The 19,784-nt window shown below is 38.0% G+C and overlaps 1 protein-coding gene across 1 annotated transcript in view; it reads right to left on the reverse strand.

Moving 5' to 3' along the window:
- The window catches only part of KIF26B (kinesin family member 26B), a 197,498-nt gene that overhangs the window by 150,589 nt on the left and 27,125 nt on the right, over nucleotides 1-19,784 (reverse strand). The window contains exon 4 of the mRNA XM_056486973.1: nucleotides 9,383-9,549. Coding sequence (XP_056342948.1) covers nucleotides 9,383-9,549 — 167 coding nt within the window. The remainder of the gene's footprint in view (nucleotides 1-9,382; nucleotides 9,550-19,784) is intronic.

Raw genomic sequence — 19,784 nt, forward strand, 5'->3', positions numbered from 1 at the left:
CCTAAAGCTACATCCCAAAATCACAAAATCTCAAGAAATGTGTTCACAGGGAAAACTGTGGCTGTTAGTTGCAATGTTCCTGTAGTTACTTATGAATATGCACATTCATTTCTTGTTTTCTTCTTTAACAGGTCTGTCTCCTGAAAGGCAACCAGTGTTGTCAAATCAAGATGTGTGGCAGAAAATTCTGGAGTCCCTGTCCTGCATGCAATGCATTTGTATATTCCTGAACTTAAGTAATTTAGAAGAGACCAAGAATTTGACCAAAATATACCAATGGACAGCAATTGTGAGTTGTTCAATTTACATCATCTTCAATTTACAGCTGAGCAAAGAGGTGAGATTCTAAATCTCTATTTGCTGTGAGCCAACTAGTCCTGTGTACAGATGCACTGTGGTCTTATGTTTTATAAAAACATCACAAGGATGAATATATACAAGCCCAACCACCAGCTGTCTACCTAATATTAGATTATGTGGCAATAAACAAATACTTCAACATTTCAGAACATTTTCTTGTTTGGTTTTTATTCTACGAGTAAGGAAAACTAAAATTCCTTGTATTCCTTGGTAATTGTAAGAAAAGCCAGTCATTCAGCAGTTGAACAGATTGCTCTCAAGGTTAAGAAAACACTGACTGAGCATGTGATGGAGAATGCTACAGACAAGGTAAAGCACAGCTGAACTTCAAGGCTGCTGGGGCAGCACTACAACAGTACTTGTAACAGGAAAGCAGTAATCACAATAAAAGTTTGCCATTCTGAACTTCCAGGTGTTTAGGAAAAAGTCTTGTTACTATGGATTTATGATCTCTTTGAGCAAAGGTTATTTTGATGTTTTTAAAAACAGAGAGAAAAAAAAAAACATGGTGCATATAATTTTCTGCTGTAGAAAGTGCAACTACATCAATTCATCTTTCTCTCCCCACAAATCAAGATAGAGACACTGTAAATCAGAACTCTTCTGTCAAGGTTTAAGGGAAGCAAGAAATATGCAAAACAGTAAATCAACATGAGGTTTCCTAAACTATACCTGGCAGTCACAACTATACTAAAAGTCAAAAGATTAATGATCATCATTTTCATTTCCACTGCCCTAAGAGTAAAAAGCAAGATTGAACACCAGGAATCTTTGGTAACAGGTGCTGAGGGATTACTGCATATGCTGCTAGCAGTTTTTCTTAAATGTATATGACAGGTTTCAGGGAAAGGCAATGCTGAAGGAAGGAAATAGCCTTAGCTCCTTTTAAGATTTTCTAAATCAATGCAGGGAGTGGATGTTCAAGTAGCAAGTATTCTGGCACTCAAGAAGCCCTGTTACAAATTAGAAGACAAAAAAAATCTATGCTTAATTAGCCTCCCCTTTTTCAATCTGTTGAAATCAGCAGGAAATCACAAGATGTGATGAGAAGTAGAAAAGAAGTTGCCTCTGTTTTAGCATAGCTTATGGAGAGCAGCAGATCTTCAACTTCTATACACCTAGGTACTTTTGTAGTGAATGCCTGAAATTGCATAGAAGAACTAGGAACACAAATCCATGAAAAATTGCCTCCTTCTTTAGCAAACCACTAAAATAACCAGGCCTCAGTGCCAGATCATCAGCATCCCATACTCTTCCCTGCATGCAAAGCATCTATTGGTGCACAGCATCTAAGACATGAGAGTCTCAGCAAGAATGGGCCAGCACAGTCATTTACAGGTCTAAAGCCTCCTATCTGTAACAGCACAGATAAGCAAGGCAAAGCTTTAAGAACAGGGGACAAAGGCCATTGCTAATTGCTGAAGACAGGAAGTGTCTTGGTTACCTCCTTCTGCCATGATGGAGGCTACAAAACACTTAGAGCTTCTACAAAGCATCTGCATTGCATGAAGTAGATTAGGTAGGTGTTTGCATTACTGGCCCCTTTCATTGTAATATAATCAGCTGTTGACTCTAGGATCTCAGAGAGATGGAGGGTGCTTGCTTACTAGGTAAATGGGTCTTTGGTTATCATGCAGTCCCATGGATTTGTACTAGAGAAAAAAAGCAGGCAGGGAAAAAAACAAGGAGGGATAATCACATATAAATGCATTGTATTCACAGATGCAATTTTTAATTTAAAAACTTAACACAACTTATTATATAAAAATTAATAGGACAAATTAATTCCAGACATAAGGTCAAATTTTTTTATCTAAGAAAGTTAAAATTAAAATGATGCAAAATATACATTTACAGAAACAAAAGTTTATAATTAAACACCACTGATTCCTACAGGAATCAGAAAAATTCTGAGATTCTGGCTTTTAGGCAATATATACCAGGAAAAAAATAATATAATGAATTATACTAGAAGACAAGACATCCATTTTAAGATAATCTCTTGAGCAGAAAAAAATCCACAGAATACATCCTTTGCTTTACATAACTATATATTCATTGCATCACAGAGAAACATTATATCTCAAAACTTTATAAAGAAAAAGGAAGGAAAGGGGAAAATTTTTTTGTGAAAGGTTGGTTACACAAGAAACTGTGACTGATGACTACTTTAATAACAACATCATTTAGTGATTAACATTACCATCAATACAAAACAAACCATATGTGGGGCAAGTGCAGGTCAGAAAACACACATCTTTTGCAGCACATAGAAGCAGGTGTAGCACATCTCAAGGAAGACATAACATCAAAGTAACATACCTTTCATGGGCTGGAATTTTAATTTCTCTGTTCAGTGGTAAATAATTTGTTCCTGGATAGTAATCTTTTCCTTTAGATTCTTCTAAATAGTTTTATTTTTAAAACATGCTTAGACCAGAAAACTACATTTGTTAACTTTAAACATAAAGTTGTTTACCTTAAGTGGATTACTTTGATATTGGGAACATGAGGAGGATTTGCATCCTCTTCATCAGTTACATGCTTTGAGACTAAGCAGATGGCATGCCCCTGCAAGTCAAGTATTCTATGATAATCTAGGGTAGTTTTAGCTTATTTTTTTTTATAGCTCCATGGGTCACTCCCAAAACCCTATTTAAAAATCAAGGTCCATTATCTGTATTTTAAGATATGAATGCAAGCTAATAATTGACAACCAATTTGTAGCAGATGTAATTGGCATAAAGATTCAAATTACTTTTTTTCACAGCCCAGTGCCAACTTAAACCTATCCCAACCAGATTTCCAACCCAGGTCTAAAGAGCATATATATTTTCTTAAGCTTTTGTTTAAATAATGGCAGCATGCAATATCCAAAGATTCAGATCTTGTTTCAGATATTGTTTCAGATACATACCCTACGAAATTCTTGTTAGAAATGGACCTACTCTGGAATCTTGCTGTTAATCTTGTTTGGCTTTTTGTTGTTGTTGTTTTGTTGTGGTTTTTTTCCTCAAACAATATGAACTGATTCAAACAAAAGTGTTGTGGGGAGTGCATCAGCTTAAAAAAAAAAAAAAGACTGGAAATTGTTTGAGATCAAAGATAGGACTACCATGCAAAATAAGAGATCATTGAAATACCTTTGCTTTCCCTCTCTTTCAGACGTGGCACTGAAATCCTAATTTTTTCATTGCATATCACATCACTGCCCCCACTATTCCACACTGACTATTCTTACACATAACTCTCATAGTCTTTCTCACCAAAATTTTTGTTTACACTGAATCATAGAAAAGAGTATTCCTTATGCCTCAACTGCCGGTTTTCTTTCACTTCAGCAGAGTCACAATTCCCATCTGACTGGCACCAATTCATATACATGAAATAACACCAATAACAGAAAGCAGAAAAAGCCTGTTAGTTAGGGCTGTCACAGCAACAGGAAGCACAGAATAGCAGTGACTGAACATTGATCTCTTGCATTACTGAGGAATGTTAAGCAAGTATGAAATATCAGCCACTGAAGTTGTGCACTCAAACCTAGGTGCCAATTCTAAACATTTCATGGTCTTTCAGGAAGACTGAGATCATTGTGATTAAAATTTCCCCCACGAGCCAGCCCAAGACAAGCTTTGAAGGTAGAAATATTTGTGAAAATGATTTACAGATGTTTCCAAACTTGCTGCCAGCATTCCCGCTGAAAGATAGTCTGTGGATCTTTTATCTTAACATTCTTTTTATGTATTTCTTATGAAGTATATGATAAGGGAAAAGAATCAGAAAATCTGATTAGAGTTGTTAATATATAGTTCTTCAAAATACAAGAATCTCCAAGAATCTGACCACAATTTAACTGTTAAATTTAGTTTCTCCAGCTAATTAAAGAAAATCCTGTTAGATTCCGCATAATTCAGACAGCAAGAAACCAAAATGTGTTTTCACTCAAGTCTCAGAAAATAATTTTTTCTTAAGGATGTTGAGGTGACAATTATTTAATATCAAGAACTTCCAAAGCAGTGCCCAAGCTAGGGAACCACCAGAGCACCTGGGTCCGCCACTCTTCAGCATGAAGAAACACTATCATCTGAGTCACCTGCTGTTCAGGTAAAATATTCTTTAGGAAGGCACAGACAAGCACTTTCACTTTCTGACAAGGTTCACAGGCTCTTTTCTGAGAGGTCTCTGATGCCTCAGCAGCCCCAATGCCCTGGGTGCCTGCACAGCCTGACGTGCACCTGCTCCTGCCAGGGGAATCGACAGCAGATTCCTGACCTCGCTCTCACATCTGCCAGTGGCACACTCCAGCTATCCCAGTTAGAGCCAGAATATCCACACAAATCCAGGGCTTCTCCTGTGGGCCTTCTCTTGCCAACAAGATATATCCTCTTCAACATTTTCCTTCTCTACTAGCTGCTGCCTCTGTTTCTTACCTGTTTTTCCTGTGCGTGTTCTGACAAATTCTCTGTTGCAATGCCAGGAGAAATTTATCTTTGCAAACTTGCCCCAAACCTCAAAAAAACTCAAGCCAGGAGGTTAAAATGGTGTGCCTACAATACACAGTAGTCTTTAAGGGAAAGCCCTGGTGTTTTCTGGATTCCTTTGAGCTTCAAAACAGACATATACACAAAGACTGTATAGACTAAATATAAGGAAAAACAGCAAACATCAAAAGCTGTGTGATTAAATGAAGCTTTCCACATGTGTGCAAAAAACAGAGAGGCATGAGATTCCAGGGTTTCTGGAGTTCAGCACAGCAACTTTGACAAGAGGGCCCCACAAATACTGTCTTCGTATCAGCTTTGTAGTTCGTGCAAGATGCAAGAGAATTTTTTTAAAATGTTCAAAAAAGATTCTCTGGAATGGAAGGGAGAGCTGTGGAATACTCAGCAGCATTTTGAACACAACATTCACTGTATCCCTTGGCCACAGTGCACTGCCTCACCTCCTCCTACCCTGCTGCCATACCACTCAGGGATGGGGGAATGAGTGGGGAAAGGGTAACCAGTTTTTCCAAGAATTAAGGTAACTGTAAGTAGAGCTGATCCTACACTGAGTAGCTGTGTATGCATTATACATGCAACTAACTTTTTCTATTCTTATTTTGCCTTAATGCAAGAGCTTTTAAGGAAACAGGACATTCCATTTGAAAAACACGCCATGCAACATCTACAACAGTAGCATTGTGTGGCCCTTTTTAGTGTTTAGTTGCACAAAGATGTGGAAAATGATCCCTAGAACAGATTTTTCAGGCTACTTTCAAGGTTATCTATATTCCCATTAGGCTCAATTAATCCAAATATGACTGTATCTGATTTCAGACTGAGGTGGGCTTTTGTTCCAAACACACTTACACTTCCTAACTAGCAACAGGAAACAACTTTAAAGAATAACATTCAAAAATATCTCCTCCTCAAAAGTTTTTTATCTTTTTTACATCTCAAGTCAAATGGGCTTTTATGTCTCTCCTTTGTTCTGATGCAAAGTTCTTCCTCTCCAATAAAGCAAGTTTACTGTGATGGAGCAAACAAGGAACAGCACAGAGATCCCAAAATCTTTAATGAGTTGTCACAGACAACAGGCTCTGGTCTAGTTTTGACTTCTAGTTCCTGCATCATGCTATCACCCTCAGAGAGACTGTTGAAACTCTACAGCCCAGCCACAAGAGAGAATTTTTATTCAGAAAGGCAGGTTTATTAGCAGAGTAGTCAGGCCAAAGCTGAAGTCTGAGTCCCAGAAGTTTTCTCAGTGTAGAAACCAGCATAGATAGGAATAAAACTCCTGTGCCCCTTGGCCTGATAAAGCTTCACAGAAACACCAGTGAAACAAGTGCCAGAAGGCCCTTCCCTCAGCTCTATGGCAGCATCAGCAAGGAATTTACTAATCCCTTACCTGGGGTGGCACACTCCTACTGCATGGTGCTGGGAGGACATTAAGGCAAGAGGCTGGCACACCAAAGATGCTGTGCTTCTTAGAATAAAGACCCAAACTAGAGGCAGAAGTTAAGTCATGCAAAAAAATTCTAAAATGGTCTGTAAATGATTCATTATGAGTAAAGTATCTAACGTTATTTCACATTCACTAAATGAATTATTCTCATCATAAATGTGTACTGGTAAGAAGCAAGATGATGCTAAATTAGCATGATTGAAGCATATCTGAGACAAAAATGAGTGATAGCCCTAAACAAAAAGGCAAATTTAGTGCTTGTCACTAAAAGCACAATTGATTGAATTCAGTTTCTGTGTCAGAATCACCATTAGAAATTCATTATTCATACCTGTATCATCTCATATTCATAAGCCTACTAGCTGAGTGCTTTGGACAATTTTCAGTGTTTGTTCCTTTAAAGCATTCACATACTGTCCCATGGGAAGCCTGATGTGTGTCATAAGTTCCCTCACAGCAATATCCCAACAAATGTCAATCCACAGAAGCTGCAGCCCTTTTAGCTGGTTTGGAAATCTGTCAGCTATAGATCATGAACTGTAACAGTCAATTATTGAGACATCTGATAAGTCTCCTGGTTTTTAAAAACACTAAGAGTCACCGTGGCCTTAGGATACTTCTCCATGGCTCAATGCCAGCTAGAGGCAGTCAAGTGACTGTCATTGTTGAACTAGTAATGCCTGAGAACAGAGAAATTATGAGCTCCCAGTTCCATGCCTGATATTTCTGAAGTAATTACAACCAAAAGTTCCATGGATGCCTTGACATTTCCTCCATACTACAGTATTTTGGTTAATTGGGTTTTTTTCCTGATGATGGATGACTTATATCTGAGCCTCATCAGAGGTTTGCTTTGCTTGTTAGGAAAGTTAGAGTGAAATACTGCGGGTCATTATTCAAATTTCAAAAGAATAGGTTCTACTCTTCAACTCTGAACTTCAGCTTCACATCAGCAACTTTCTCTGGCTTTGTAATAATTTCTTACTTACTCACTGTGAAAACACAATATATGACACACACTCAAAAACAGCATATATAGCTGGTAGTCACTACTCCTTGTGCCACTGACAACCAGAAAAAGCAAAAGTTTGGAATTCATAGGCCTGGTACAAAGGACTGTTTCACATTGTAAACAGTGCACCATCTCAATGAGTTAGACAACCAGTGCCTTCTACTTTGCATTTTATAATACATGTACAAGTACGTCCCTGCATTTCTCACCCCAGCTTGGCAGAAATGCAAACAGACACAAAAGATGCAAAACAAAAATTAGTGATCCAAACAACTTGGCGATTTTCTTATTAAAAGGTCAAGTAGTGAACAACTGACTTGAATTTGCTGCTTAAATTGCCAGTAGATGACGTAACTTGAAATCCAGGACAAAACTGACTCACATAAGCGATATTAATCTAATTATGCAATACCCCAAACTAAACCAGGCACTTTTGTCTTGCTAAGTACAGTTTAAAAATAAACAGTCTAAACATGAGATCTCTGCTGGACCAAGCACACCCAAGAATTCACAACATCAGCTAGAAGCTAACTTAAAATGCTATGATTTACACTAGGGATTTTGAGTAAATTTAATTAGTTTCCTGCATTTCAGCAGAGTATATTAAGAGCAAATGAATTCTCTCAGCATAAACAATGAAACAATGAAGAACAAATGAGTTAAGTCATCTTCATAAATCAATTCATGCTAAAATATGTGCTAATCCCAATCTGCACTCCAACTAGATATTACCATGTGTGTACAATCAACAATTTTAATTTAAATTGCCTGCAGCTAAACAGAAAAGGGCAGCAAACCAAGACCACTATCATCATTCACATTTGCTATTGCAGCATCTCATCTGTAAAGAAAAAATGGCAGAGTTGCCCCAAACAACTGGCTCTTCTAAAATGCTACACTTAATCCTTTTACACGACTCACTTGCTGTATGACACTGATCGAACATGTGCAGCCCTCATGCTGGTGAGGAAAAACAGAAGAGGAAAATCTTTATTCCAGATTTACAGAGTGCAACAACTTTATAAGTTTTCCATTTACCTTTAAAATAAAGTAGAAGCATGTGGAATTGCTAACAGTTTGGCTCTCTGAAGGGAAGGAAGCTGATCGGAAAGTGCTCAAGGCACTTGCTCAAAAGTTCACGCCATGTTTTGAAATCAGGATCTCTCACTGGATTGGATTGAAAGTGCTACAGTAATGGCTTATTCTCCTGTTATTTCATTACTCTTCCCAAGCCAATCTTCTAATTCAGAAAAAGCATTACAAGACAAGGATTATATCAATGTCTTTTGTTACATAAGGATTCAACTGGGCTAAAAAGATTCTGTTCTGCAAAGAGCACACTTCTGCACAAAAAAAAACATTTTTGGTGGTGATAATTGATATTTCATGTTTTAGCTGACATGTCCATTTAACAAAACATTTTACTAACAAATTAATCAAGATAGCCATAAGATTTTTTAATTAAACTTTATCCCATCATAAAAAATGTCTGAATATTCAACATAAAGCTAGTTCCAAGGGTGAATTTAGACCCTCAGGTCAATTTAGTGGAATGATGAGCACTGAAGCTGAAATCAGAAACCTTAACTTTTTCAGTCTGAAAGTGAAACCATGATAATTTCCCTAGATGGAAGTAAAATTCAATAAAGAAGTCTGAAGATTGCCACCAAACTGAACTAGCCACCTCCATTTAGCTTTATACTTAATTGCCTGTCTCAAGAAATTTCTTGGATGGGCTCTTCTCATTCAGGGATACACCCCTCTAAATATGTTACAAAGTCAAGTGCTATTCTGGGAGTGCAACCACATTTTAACCCAAATCAAGCATTAAAGATTTATTTTACAGAGGAGGATAGAAATATCATCCCATTTACTGATAAATGCATATTGGTGGATTAAACAACATTTTCATGGTCATTTCTGCAAGTTTGTGATAGATCTGTATCTACACCCATGTTTTGATGTATACTGTACCCTGACAATCCCACTTCTTCAATCGAGTTGTCTCCTTTAAAAGAAATTACATGTCCAGCAAAGGAAAATCTGAGAAATCTCTCTTACCTGGCAAAAAATGATGCTGCAACCGAGGTGCCTGTGGATACTTCACTGGCAACATAGGTGCTCTGGGAGGCAGGGAAGCTGTACAGGGAGGGTTTATCTGCGTTGTAGCGGTTCAGTGCTGCTTCAGTCAGGCCCTCTCGACTAGTCTCTGTCATAAGCTGAGATATCTGAAGACAGAAAGAAAACAGAAGTGTCATCAGCTAAAGCTCACTGGTTGACCCCTCCTTACCCAGCAATGCCCCCGGATTGCAGCTGGAGTAAGAGAGGCATTTCATTCACTCCCTCTTCACTGCTCTCTGAACTAGCTTATTGCTGCTTTCATACTAATCTACAGTACTTAAGCTCAGCTGTAACCTTGTCTGCATTAAAACTAATGGGATAAATTTATCCCATCACTAAATATGTCAACAATGTATATGGTTTTCCATCCATACAAAAAAAGAAAGAGTAAACCATAATCCTTGCTTGGTCTTACCTCAAGATAAAAGAAAGATTAGATTTGTGCAAAATATGTATATTTTACTTCAGGGGAGTGATGGGGGTATTAAAGAATAACATTTTTTTGTCTTGGTAAAATAACATCTCTCTAGTGTATTAAGCATTTTTGTTGACCTTTCTCCAGCAACTCAACACACAGCACAGGAGGGAGTCCCTTGGGATCTTAGACAATTTATCACCTCTCTGCAAAACTGGGATCATTAGTATTCACTTTCATTGCCTTTCTTAAAAGGTTTTAAACATCATGTAATTCCATTCTTCTGATGGCCCATCTAACATGTTTTTCCTGCTATAAAGTCTCATCTCAGCCTTTCATTGTCTGAAAAGAATCAGAGTTCCATCAGGCTTGACCCAGTTCTCCTCAAATCAGCTGAAAGATCTCTGACTTCAGAGATAGCTGGGTAAGCTCTACTGAAGCAACTCCTCAATACTTTGAATGTAGTTTCTTCACTTCTTCTGCATGAATTTACAATGCTGTAATGTCATCTCCATTCTTCATGCAATTCCTAACAAATTCCCTTTCCTCCTTACTTCACTTCTACGACAAATAGCTTCTGTTCACCAATTCATGTCACAAAATAGCAACATATGCCTAAAAAGAGCCCTCCCAGGTTATTGCTAGCAATTATCCATGGCATAGTTTCCTTCCTCCTGCAAAAAGTTCCAAGAGGTAGCCTCTTACCTGTTCAATTTCATACTTCTAATTATCACCACAAAAACAAAACATGTTTGTGAGGCACATCAAAAAAAGTATTTGAAATCATCCTTAAGTTCTTTTTTCACTTAGGCTTGCTTTATTTCACCTGTTAAACATTTCAGTTATTAAAAGAAAAGTTGAAGAACTGATTTTTATTTGTGAGGGAAAGAAGACATGATATGGCAACATCTTTTAGGCCAACTACCATGCAAGCCCTGTTTCTCTCATAGAAAATTGCTATCCATTCTGCTATAGCTAAGAAGATAATCTGTTTATCCTTATTTTACATACTTTTAGATCAATCAACTGTAATACTTCAAGAACAGGAATGCTAAACCAGCCTCTCTATTTTTATGAGAAACCAGAAGAATTGCTGAAAGTGCCCCCATCATGTTAATCCCATGCTGAGCCATTTCAATTTACTGGATTCACTACACTGAATGAGCAGTGCTCTCAGAAGGCTATAGCTGAAAACCAGAACTTAAATCATCTCATACTACTGGCAGAATGCAGGAATTTAGGCTGTCTGCCAGGATACCTCCTTACATTTCCAACATGCAGGCAGACAGTTCTTCAGTATCCTGCTACCCTATGTATGCCCACCTGGGACACCCAGCACACTTGAATTCACTAAACAGTATTTCTATTTCCTTAAATATTACATAATATTTAATAACTCAGCTGTTTATCTTTGCAATGAACTAACACAAGACTCTGCTCTGCCCCCTTCAATTATTCTGAAACCAAATTCGTCATCTTCCATGTTGGGAGCTGCTAAACAGACAGCTTTCCCTTCAGAGAAGAGTGCACACATAAACCTTGCCTCATCTTAGTTCATCCAATGCAAATATATGTAATAAGGATGGATCATCATTAATTAATTACAGTTGCTGACAATGTCACTAGGAAGTGCTACTTCCATGGCAAATGGCCAGCAGTTAAGAAGTTGGTGAGTTGACTTAAGTCAACTGCAATCATAACCTCCCCATCTGCCAAATAAAGATTTGCAACTCTAAATACAAATTTCCACAGCCAGTGCAATACACTTCTGTTGGCATCAGCAGATACCCTGAAGTTGTGAGATGGTGAGGCTTGAGAGAGGTATTTCAGAATTTGCAAAGCAGGAAAGTATTTGTGTGTCTTGATGTTCAGGACACAGAAAAGCCATATAACATTGGTGACATGGTTTCTGGAATTGTAGAGACTTTCTGATGATCTTTGTCCACATCCACAAGTCTAACATGAACTTCACAGAGCAATAAAATGCCTCAAATTGATTGTGCACATTACCTGAAAATATCGCTCTCAAGCTCCCCAGGAACTGTCTAGATGCTTGGTCTCTGAGTTTTTTGGATAAGTAGTTCTTAAACACAAGCACTCCAAAATAATCACTTACCAAAGAGGCTGTGAATCTTTTATGTATTCACAGAATTGTTTATACTGCATAAATTTGTACATGTGGGTCAATCTGCAGGCTGAGCACTTCACTAGACACAAAGATATGTGCCCACAATATTTAACTGATAAATCCTCCTTTGTTCCCAGAATCCAATACATATACATAAAGCAGGGGCTAGAAAGATGCCCAAAATATTCACATACCCAAAGACTACTGACTTCAAGTCAGTTATTTTGCATTTCTTTCTTTTGCCTCACAGATTGAGTGATCTATTAAGCCAAACTGAAGAGTGGGATTTGGAGGCAATCTTACTATCTCATTTACTCTTTGCTCCAGTTAAGAGTACCAAATCAGTTCTTTCTCTTCTGCTTTCTGAGGTTCACACATATACAAACTTGAGTAAATCATCCAGGATATATCATGCATTTAAGGAAAAATACTCATAGAAAGACATTTCCAAAGCTCTTGGAGAATTGATTTTTTCCCCATCCCAGTTCAAAAGACATAGCTGAAAATGACACTTTGAGCATTAACAAACTCAGGTGATTTTATTTTTTTAACCTTCTGCTTTTTCCACACTAACACAGGCCTGGCAAGCACAGTTCATGGAAATCTGCCTCTTTACTGTCACCATCTCTTTTAATAGATACTGTTTCTGTATTTAAGGGGGAAAGACTTGATTCCTAAATTCTCTTTCTTTTCTGTGAGTACCCACATAGCATATACATGAGATTTAAGATCAGCTAATAGGATATATTTTGAGAAATTCCTTTATAGAATTGTTGGCAGTACATCACTGCCTGGATAAGCAACAAAAAGACAAAGCATGAAACAATGCAACCTTTCATTCCTCAATAAAAACCTTTCAAGTGCACATGGAACAAGACAGATGTCCCTCCCAAGGCTCCATTTTTTTCTTCTGTCTCATAAATGCAAGGCAACCATTAACCTCCTCTTTCACTGCTTTCTGGCACTATACAGCAAGAACTGGAGATAAATCATGATTTAAATTCTGTACTTCATAGCATAAAGATGGCTCTGCAGTTAAACCACAGGTGTCAGCCGGGCTGGATTCTCTTCCCATTCCAATTACAGAGTCTCTCTGTGCATAAGATTTGCCATCATGCAGTATGAGGTTAATTATATTTACATAAGGGAATTTTATAGCCAAGCTCATTAATGTTTCTAAAACTCCTAACTGAGGATTCCCAACTGAAATTACCTTACAAATGAAAGCTAGCATTTATGAAAGACGTGAAATATCCGTTTCTCTGGAGGTAGTAAAGCATTCAAGAACATCCCCATAATCTAGCTAACATCAGTAACTGATGAATGAAGTGGATGCACAGAAATATGTGAAATATATCCATATCTGATGCTAAATTCAAAATATAAATCTATGTTCAAGTTCACTATAAAGCAATTCTCAATGTCCAGAATTCCTAATCTCAGGAGAAAAGCTCCCCAGCAAGAAGAAACTGAAGGTAGAAAGCTCAAAGCTGTCTTTCATAAATGCACATACACTCATGAATGACTTCTTTGGCAATCCACTCTTTATTCAGGCAGAGAATTTTCTGCCCAATAAATACGGACTAAATTACTTCCTGGGTTATTTTAGACAATAAATGTCTACATAAACCAAGAAAAGGGCTCTTCTTAAAGACTCCCCTTTTAAGGATGAGTTGAGGGAAGTACTAGAGGATACATCTCTTAAAGCTCTGCTTTTAGAAATCACAATAACATCATAAATTAATATAAACCTGTTTATAATACAAGCTTAACAACTTAATACCAAGTTTTCCATTACGCACAATCAGGAATTCTGGCTGTTCTACAATATTAACCTTTTACCTTCCAACCAACTCTTTCTGGGTCATCAGTTTCTTCTCAGTCCTAACAAAATTAAGTTATTCTTCCCCTTTGGTTTCTGGTGTATGGGAGTGATGAAACAAGCAGTGAGAGGCACAACTCATAGTACATCCTGCATGTGGTTTTTCTTCTGACACATGCATGGAAAAACAAATTCTTCCCAAGAACTAAGCAGCCTTGTTTTTCCTGGGCTTGATCTACTAATTCTTAAATGTTGAGGCAAGACTTAAATTTGCAAACTAATTTCAAAAACTGAAAGAATTTGTCTGCTTCCTTTAGTGCATAAGAGTTCACTGTCTGATGTGATAGTGCAGTAGATTGCAGAATGAGATAAAAACCTGAAGTTTTCTGTCAGCCACCAGCTTCCCAGCCACTAAAACTGTCAGTGGAATTACAGTAACTTGCCTATAGGAAGCAGCATCAGAAAACAAATGGAGCAAGAGCTGACACTTCTTGAGTTTTTTCTGAAGGGAGATTAATGAAGAAAATATTAGAATTCTACCTCACCTGGAAAAGGTATTCCTCACCAAGAGAATTTATCAGTAAGTAGTAGGTCCTCTTCCCATAAGTTAGCAATTTTCTCTGAGCCCTTCTGGTAATAATGATTTCATCCTTTTTGCCTAACATGGAACTTCTGCATTAAGTTCTGTGCAGTAAAAAAAAAGGGGAGCATAAATTTATGTTTGGTCGCAATCAGGGGGCAAGATAACATTGTACTCAGTCTAAAAAAAAAAGACAAATGTGGGTAATTAGACATTTATTGGATTTCACTTTCATAATTTTACCATGTTGTGGGGAGACGTTACCATGTGAAAACAGGAAAGATTAATAATAATGGGTCAATTTCAAATATCCTTGTTAAATATAGCTTCAAATGTTTTGAGGTAAATCTGGTAGAGTGTTTATTGAACAACAATTAAACTGAAGTTGGATTTTAAGGGCAGAGGGATAGAGTAAAAGAGAAATCTTGTGCTGCCCACACAGCTATCAAATTATTAACACGTCCTTCACAGGGCAAAAAGGAACAATTACACCATTCAATCAGACCAACTTGAAAGTGGTGGTGATTTCCAAAGTCATTCATCTTTTAATACACCACAGACTACCAAGGACATGCTCTGCATCTTTCACAAATCACTCACTATAACAGAAGAGACATTTAAAGAATTATTCATGACAAAGTTCACCTTTGGAAAAAAAATAATTTGGAATCAGTAAGCAAGTTCCGGTAGCTAAGGGCACTGACATAATCCTACAGCATTATGCCATTTGATTATGACCTTTTTCAGTAAAATACTGAGCTGCTCTATAGCTAGAGACCACTGCAACTACTGATACAGACTGTTTGAACAAGAGCAAGACAGCAGATCCTGATAGCCTTTTCCTTGTCAAAAGAATGTGTTCTATGAGAAGGAGGCTGACAAAGGACACACATAATGTCTGCTGCATTCAAACTCTTTCTTGGATGTAGATATACTGAAGCTGCATTAGACAAGGCAATGCACTGTTCATTGTGAATACTGAAACTCCAGGGAGTATCTTTGGGCATGCTTTGCTCCTGCTTTACACAAACTTGCACACAAAATCTGATATATTGATCTAGCAGAAGCAGTTGCTGTAAGAGCACAGATTGTGTGTAAACACAAAACAAGGCACCTTAGAAAGAGTGAGGTTTTTCAAAGAGGGAATCACTGGCACGGCAACAATGCTGATTATGCTTTATATTTAATCAGAGTCAAGATTTAGCATAAACTACTTTTATTTAAACATAAATTAGTTACCATGACAGCATGTAGAGCTTAATTACAACCTCCAGCTTCCTGCTGTCCAAAAGAAAGATGACCTTTGACTGTTGCAGCCACCTCCCATGTCCCTTTATGAAGCAGATAATAAAGATGAGAATTATCATCATTATCACTATTATTATTATTAACAAAGACCCAGTGCACTCTTCAGAACAGAAAAAATCCACATTTTTGCAGGAATGGGCACATCTTCCCATCAAAGCTGCTATGATATATTTAGTTCCATGTTGCACTCAAGAGCTCATTAAATGAAACATTTTGCCACAAACTACTGAACGTCTCAAATCAACTACTTAGGGGCTGATCAGACATCCAAATAATGGTGGATTCCTTTTCCATAAGATATTTTCCTCAAATTCTTACACTTAAGAATTCTGCCTTACAAAAAAGGGATTATTTCCCAGTTGGATCCCTCTAAGAGCCTGGTGGGATTTATCCAAGAGTAATATTCAAGTGGATGGCAGACATCATGATGAGACATCTCACAATGATTGCTGAACAGTCTTGGAAATACAGAGAGGTCCTGATTGATGGAAAGCTTGCAAACACTGTCCCAATTTTCAAGAGGGGTAAGAGGAATGACCCTGCTGACTAGAAGCATGTCAGTCCACTTCATGAGGAAGATTATGCTGGGAGTCACTGCAAAACACCTGAAGGACAACAAAGTCATTTGCCACAGCCAGCATGGCTCTGTGAGGGGGATGTCCTGCTTGTCAAATCTGATTTCCTTTTATGACACAGTAACACACCTAGTTGATCAATACAGTTAATGTAATCTTTTTGGATTTCAGTAAAGCTTTGGATACCGCCTCTCACAGATATAAAGCTGTTAGAGAGCACAAAGAAAGGCTCAAAGAGGGTAAAGGATCTTCAGAGAGGCAGACTCACAATCTCCCTGGGATGCCTATTCCAGTGCTCTGCCCCCCTCAACATTAAGTAGTTCTTCCTTATGTTGAGGTAGAACTTGAGTTTTTGTGTATGGCCATTGCTCCTCATCCTCTCACTGGACACCACTGAAAAGAATCTGGTACCACTGTCTTGGCACCCATGTTTGAGATATTTATATGCACTAGTGAGATCTCCACTCAAAGAGTTTTTCTTCTCCAGGCTGAGCAGGCCCAGCTCCCACAGTCTCTCCTCACAGAAGATGCTCCAGACCCCACATTGTCTTTGTGGCCTCCATTGGACCCTCTGCAGTAGCTCCTTGTCTTTCTTGTGCTGAGGAGCCCAGAACTGGACACAGCATTCCAGAGGTGCCTCAGCAGGGCTGAGCATTTTTCTCTATCAGATTGGTAACATTTTACAAGAGAAAATGCCTTTCTTTTGTGTGACTCAGTTGATTTCATAGATCCAGATTCAGCACTCTCACTGTAATCCCTTGTTGCACCAGCTACCTTTTGAGTCCTCAGCAGTCAGACTAATTGTGCTAAAATAACAAGTGCAGCAATCAAAAGAGAGGTATGTCTGACTCCTGTCTGTACACGTGGGGCAGCTGTTAAATGAAGTGACTGCATTTTTGAAGCTGAGGCACAGCTCTCTCTCACTGTGTGCAGGAGTAATGCATTTGTTATGAAAACAAGCTTTCATTTCTCTGATCAGTTACCAACTGCCAGCAATGTCAAGACATCATAAGGAGTTCAAATCTTACTGTAGCTGTTTCCTTATCACAAACAACAATCTGTGAGACACTGACCTTTCACTTGTCAGTTGACAAGAACAGCTCTAGAAGCTACCAGAGTGTGACAGTATGTGGGCTTAACTTAAATGGCATTATTGACCCAGAAAGAAACCTCTTTCTGCAGCTAGCAAGGAATAAGGACTACAATTAGTTTATCCACATATAGGTGGAATCATTAGTCTTTATTTAAGCAAAGACATATAGTTAAATTCTACCATGAAAATACAAGGAAAGAGAACTACATCATTTCCAGTATGGAGAAAAAGACATTTGACAAGCTTAGAGATTCCCACAATGATTACTGACTAAGAATGCAGCATAATGCAAATTCAGTCCACACACATAATCACCTCAAGGTCAGACCTTTTTGAGGGCTAAGATCAATACACATCTGACAAGTCTCTTACCAACCTGCTCATGGAAAGGCGCATGAGTTTGACCCCCAGGGATCTAAAAAGTTTCCATTTGGAAACTAGTATCTTTCCAGTGGCTTCCACATCGGAAAGAAATCATGAGTATCAGCTTTTTCATAAACTGCTGACACAGGTTTAATTATATTAGTGCTGGCAGATACCACAACGATCCAAATTGCCCTTTTCTGTCCCTACTATAAGTAGTCTTTTGAAGATGCTCCTTCCTTCATGTACCAATGTGAAAATGGGGCAACAGCTGATATCAAGTTATCAGCTCATGGGAGCAGACAGGAAAGTGTCTCATTGCCAGAGGAATCTTTAGCTTTTTTTTTTTTTTTTTTTTTTTTTTTTTCTGAAGAGAAAAACTCCTGATTGTTCTGCAGAAGTTACACGTCAGCAGGAATGACCTCTATAAATTTAACAAGGTTGGTCTTTCTAATCTCTATCACAATACATGAACACATCCTTCTTTCATGTTAATAATAAAAACATCCTGCTAACATTTTAAAAGTATTTTTTACAGCAAAAATTATTAATTTTAACAGGAACACATGAAGAGAATTCGAAAGGTTCCAGAAGAGCCTTCAAATGATACCAGCAACCGGACATGAAGAGCTGCTTCCTGCTCTGAAGGTGAATGCCTTAAGCCATACATTTGGTTGCCCTATAACCTTAGTTTGCATAGCTAGAGCTGTTATTAGCAGTCATAAAAATCACCCAACTGTAAGCATTTGACTCTGAGGCCACTTCCTGGGGTGAATTCCATAGGCTGAGAAGGTGCTCAGTTATGCTATGCTGTCTTCTGTTTGCTCTAGATTTATTGCCCTCTCAGCTAATGAAAGGGGGAAAATAAATTAAAAAAAAAAAAAAAAAAAAAAAAAGAAGAGAGAGAGAAGCACAGCCTCAACTGGACATCAGATTAAGTTTGGTTGGTGCATAATGTAAATTGTTGGTAAGTGGGCCTCTCTCTGTTCTGGCTCCCTTTCAGTGGCACAAATGGATCAGCTTGTGACCATCAGTGACACACTTGGTATGGCACTCTACTTGGAACAGCATAGATCTTTCATAGGCAGCACCAAACAGCTCAGCTTTTTACATATGCTCCTAGACTACTTCTATTTTCCAAGCTATTCATGTTTTTGTCTCCTCTCATTTGCTGCAACTTCTATCATGTTTTCCATTCAAACTGTTTGTTTCAGCTTAGATTTGCAAGTCTTGAAGGGATCCAAGCCAAGCACAGTTTTCCAGGCTCCAACTGAACACTGCATTATCCAAAGCTGACCTAGCATTTAATTCAAGTGCACACAATGATCTTTTCCCAGTTTATGCAATTTGCATTTTGGTTTGCAGGAACCATCATAATCTGTCTTCACTGTGACAGCTTTACTGTACAAAGATGACATTCCCACGTGTCCCCTTAGGGCCTTTGTACTCTAAGAATTTTAAACATGCTAACTGCCCATTCTCAGCTTTAATTTCGTGCACATTCACTTGAAGACTGAGTAATTAATACCAATACATCTCCACTGACCAGATAAATAAGGTCAGATGAAGAACAGTATTTGGCTCTCATCAATGATTTTAAATGACTGTTTTTTAGAAAATGCTGAGACATAACTCCTTTACTTTTCTCAGATGGGATTAAAAAAAAAAAAAAATCAGTGATCACTTTAGAAGATACAGACTACAGACATGCATATTCTCAAAATTGCACTGTTCTGAAAAACTAATTAGGGAGAGGAAGGGGCACAGGCTTTACTCTGGGTATGCTCTACAGCTGTTTCTGAAAAGGCAGAAGAGAGAACAATTGAATATCCACTCATCACTATGCAGCACAAACAAATGGCAGTCATTCCTCAAGAGATGATATTTTTTTAAATTCCATCAGTATAACTTATCATGGCAATTTGGAGTGGACAAATAACCTGATTCTTCAGGAATTATCTTCCACTAAAACAGAACTCAGATCAAAGCAAGGGTAGGCACCACACAGGTTTAATGATTTTGTATGATTTGCTGTCTAGAAGAAGTGTTGTAAAAGAC

Source organism: Oenanthe melanoleuca, chromosome 3 (genome assembly GCF_029582105.1).
Source record: "Oenanthe melanoleuca isolate GR-GAL-2019-014 chromosome 3, OMel1.0, whole genome shotgun sequence".
In the NCBI taxonomy this organism is placed as follows: Eukaryota; Metazoa; Chordata; class Aves; order Passeriformes; family Muscicapidae; genus Oenanthe; species Oenanthe melanoleuca.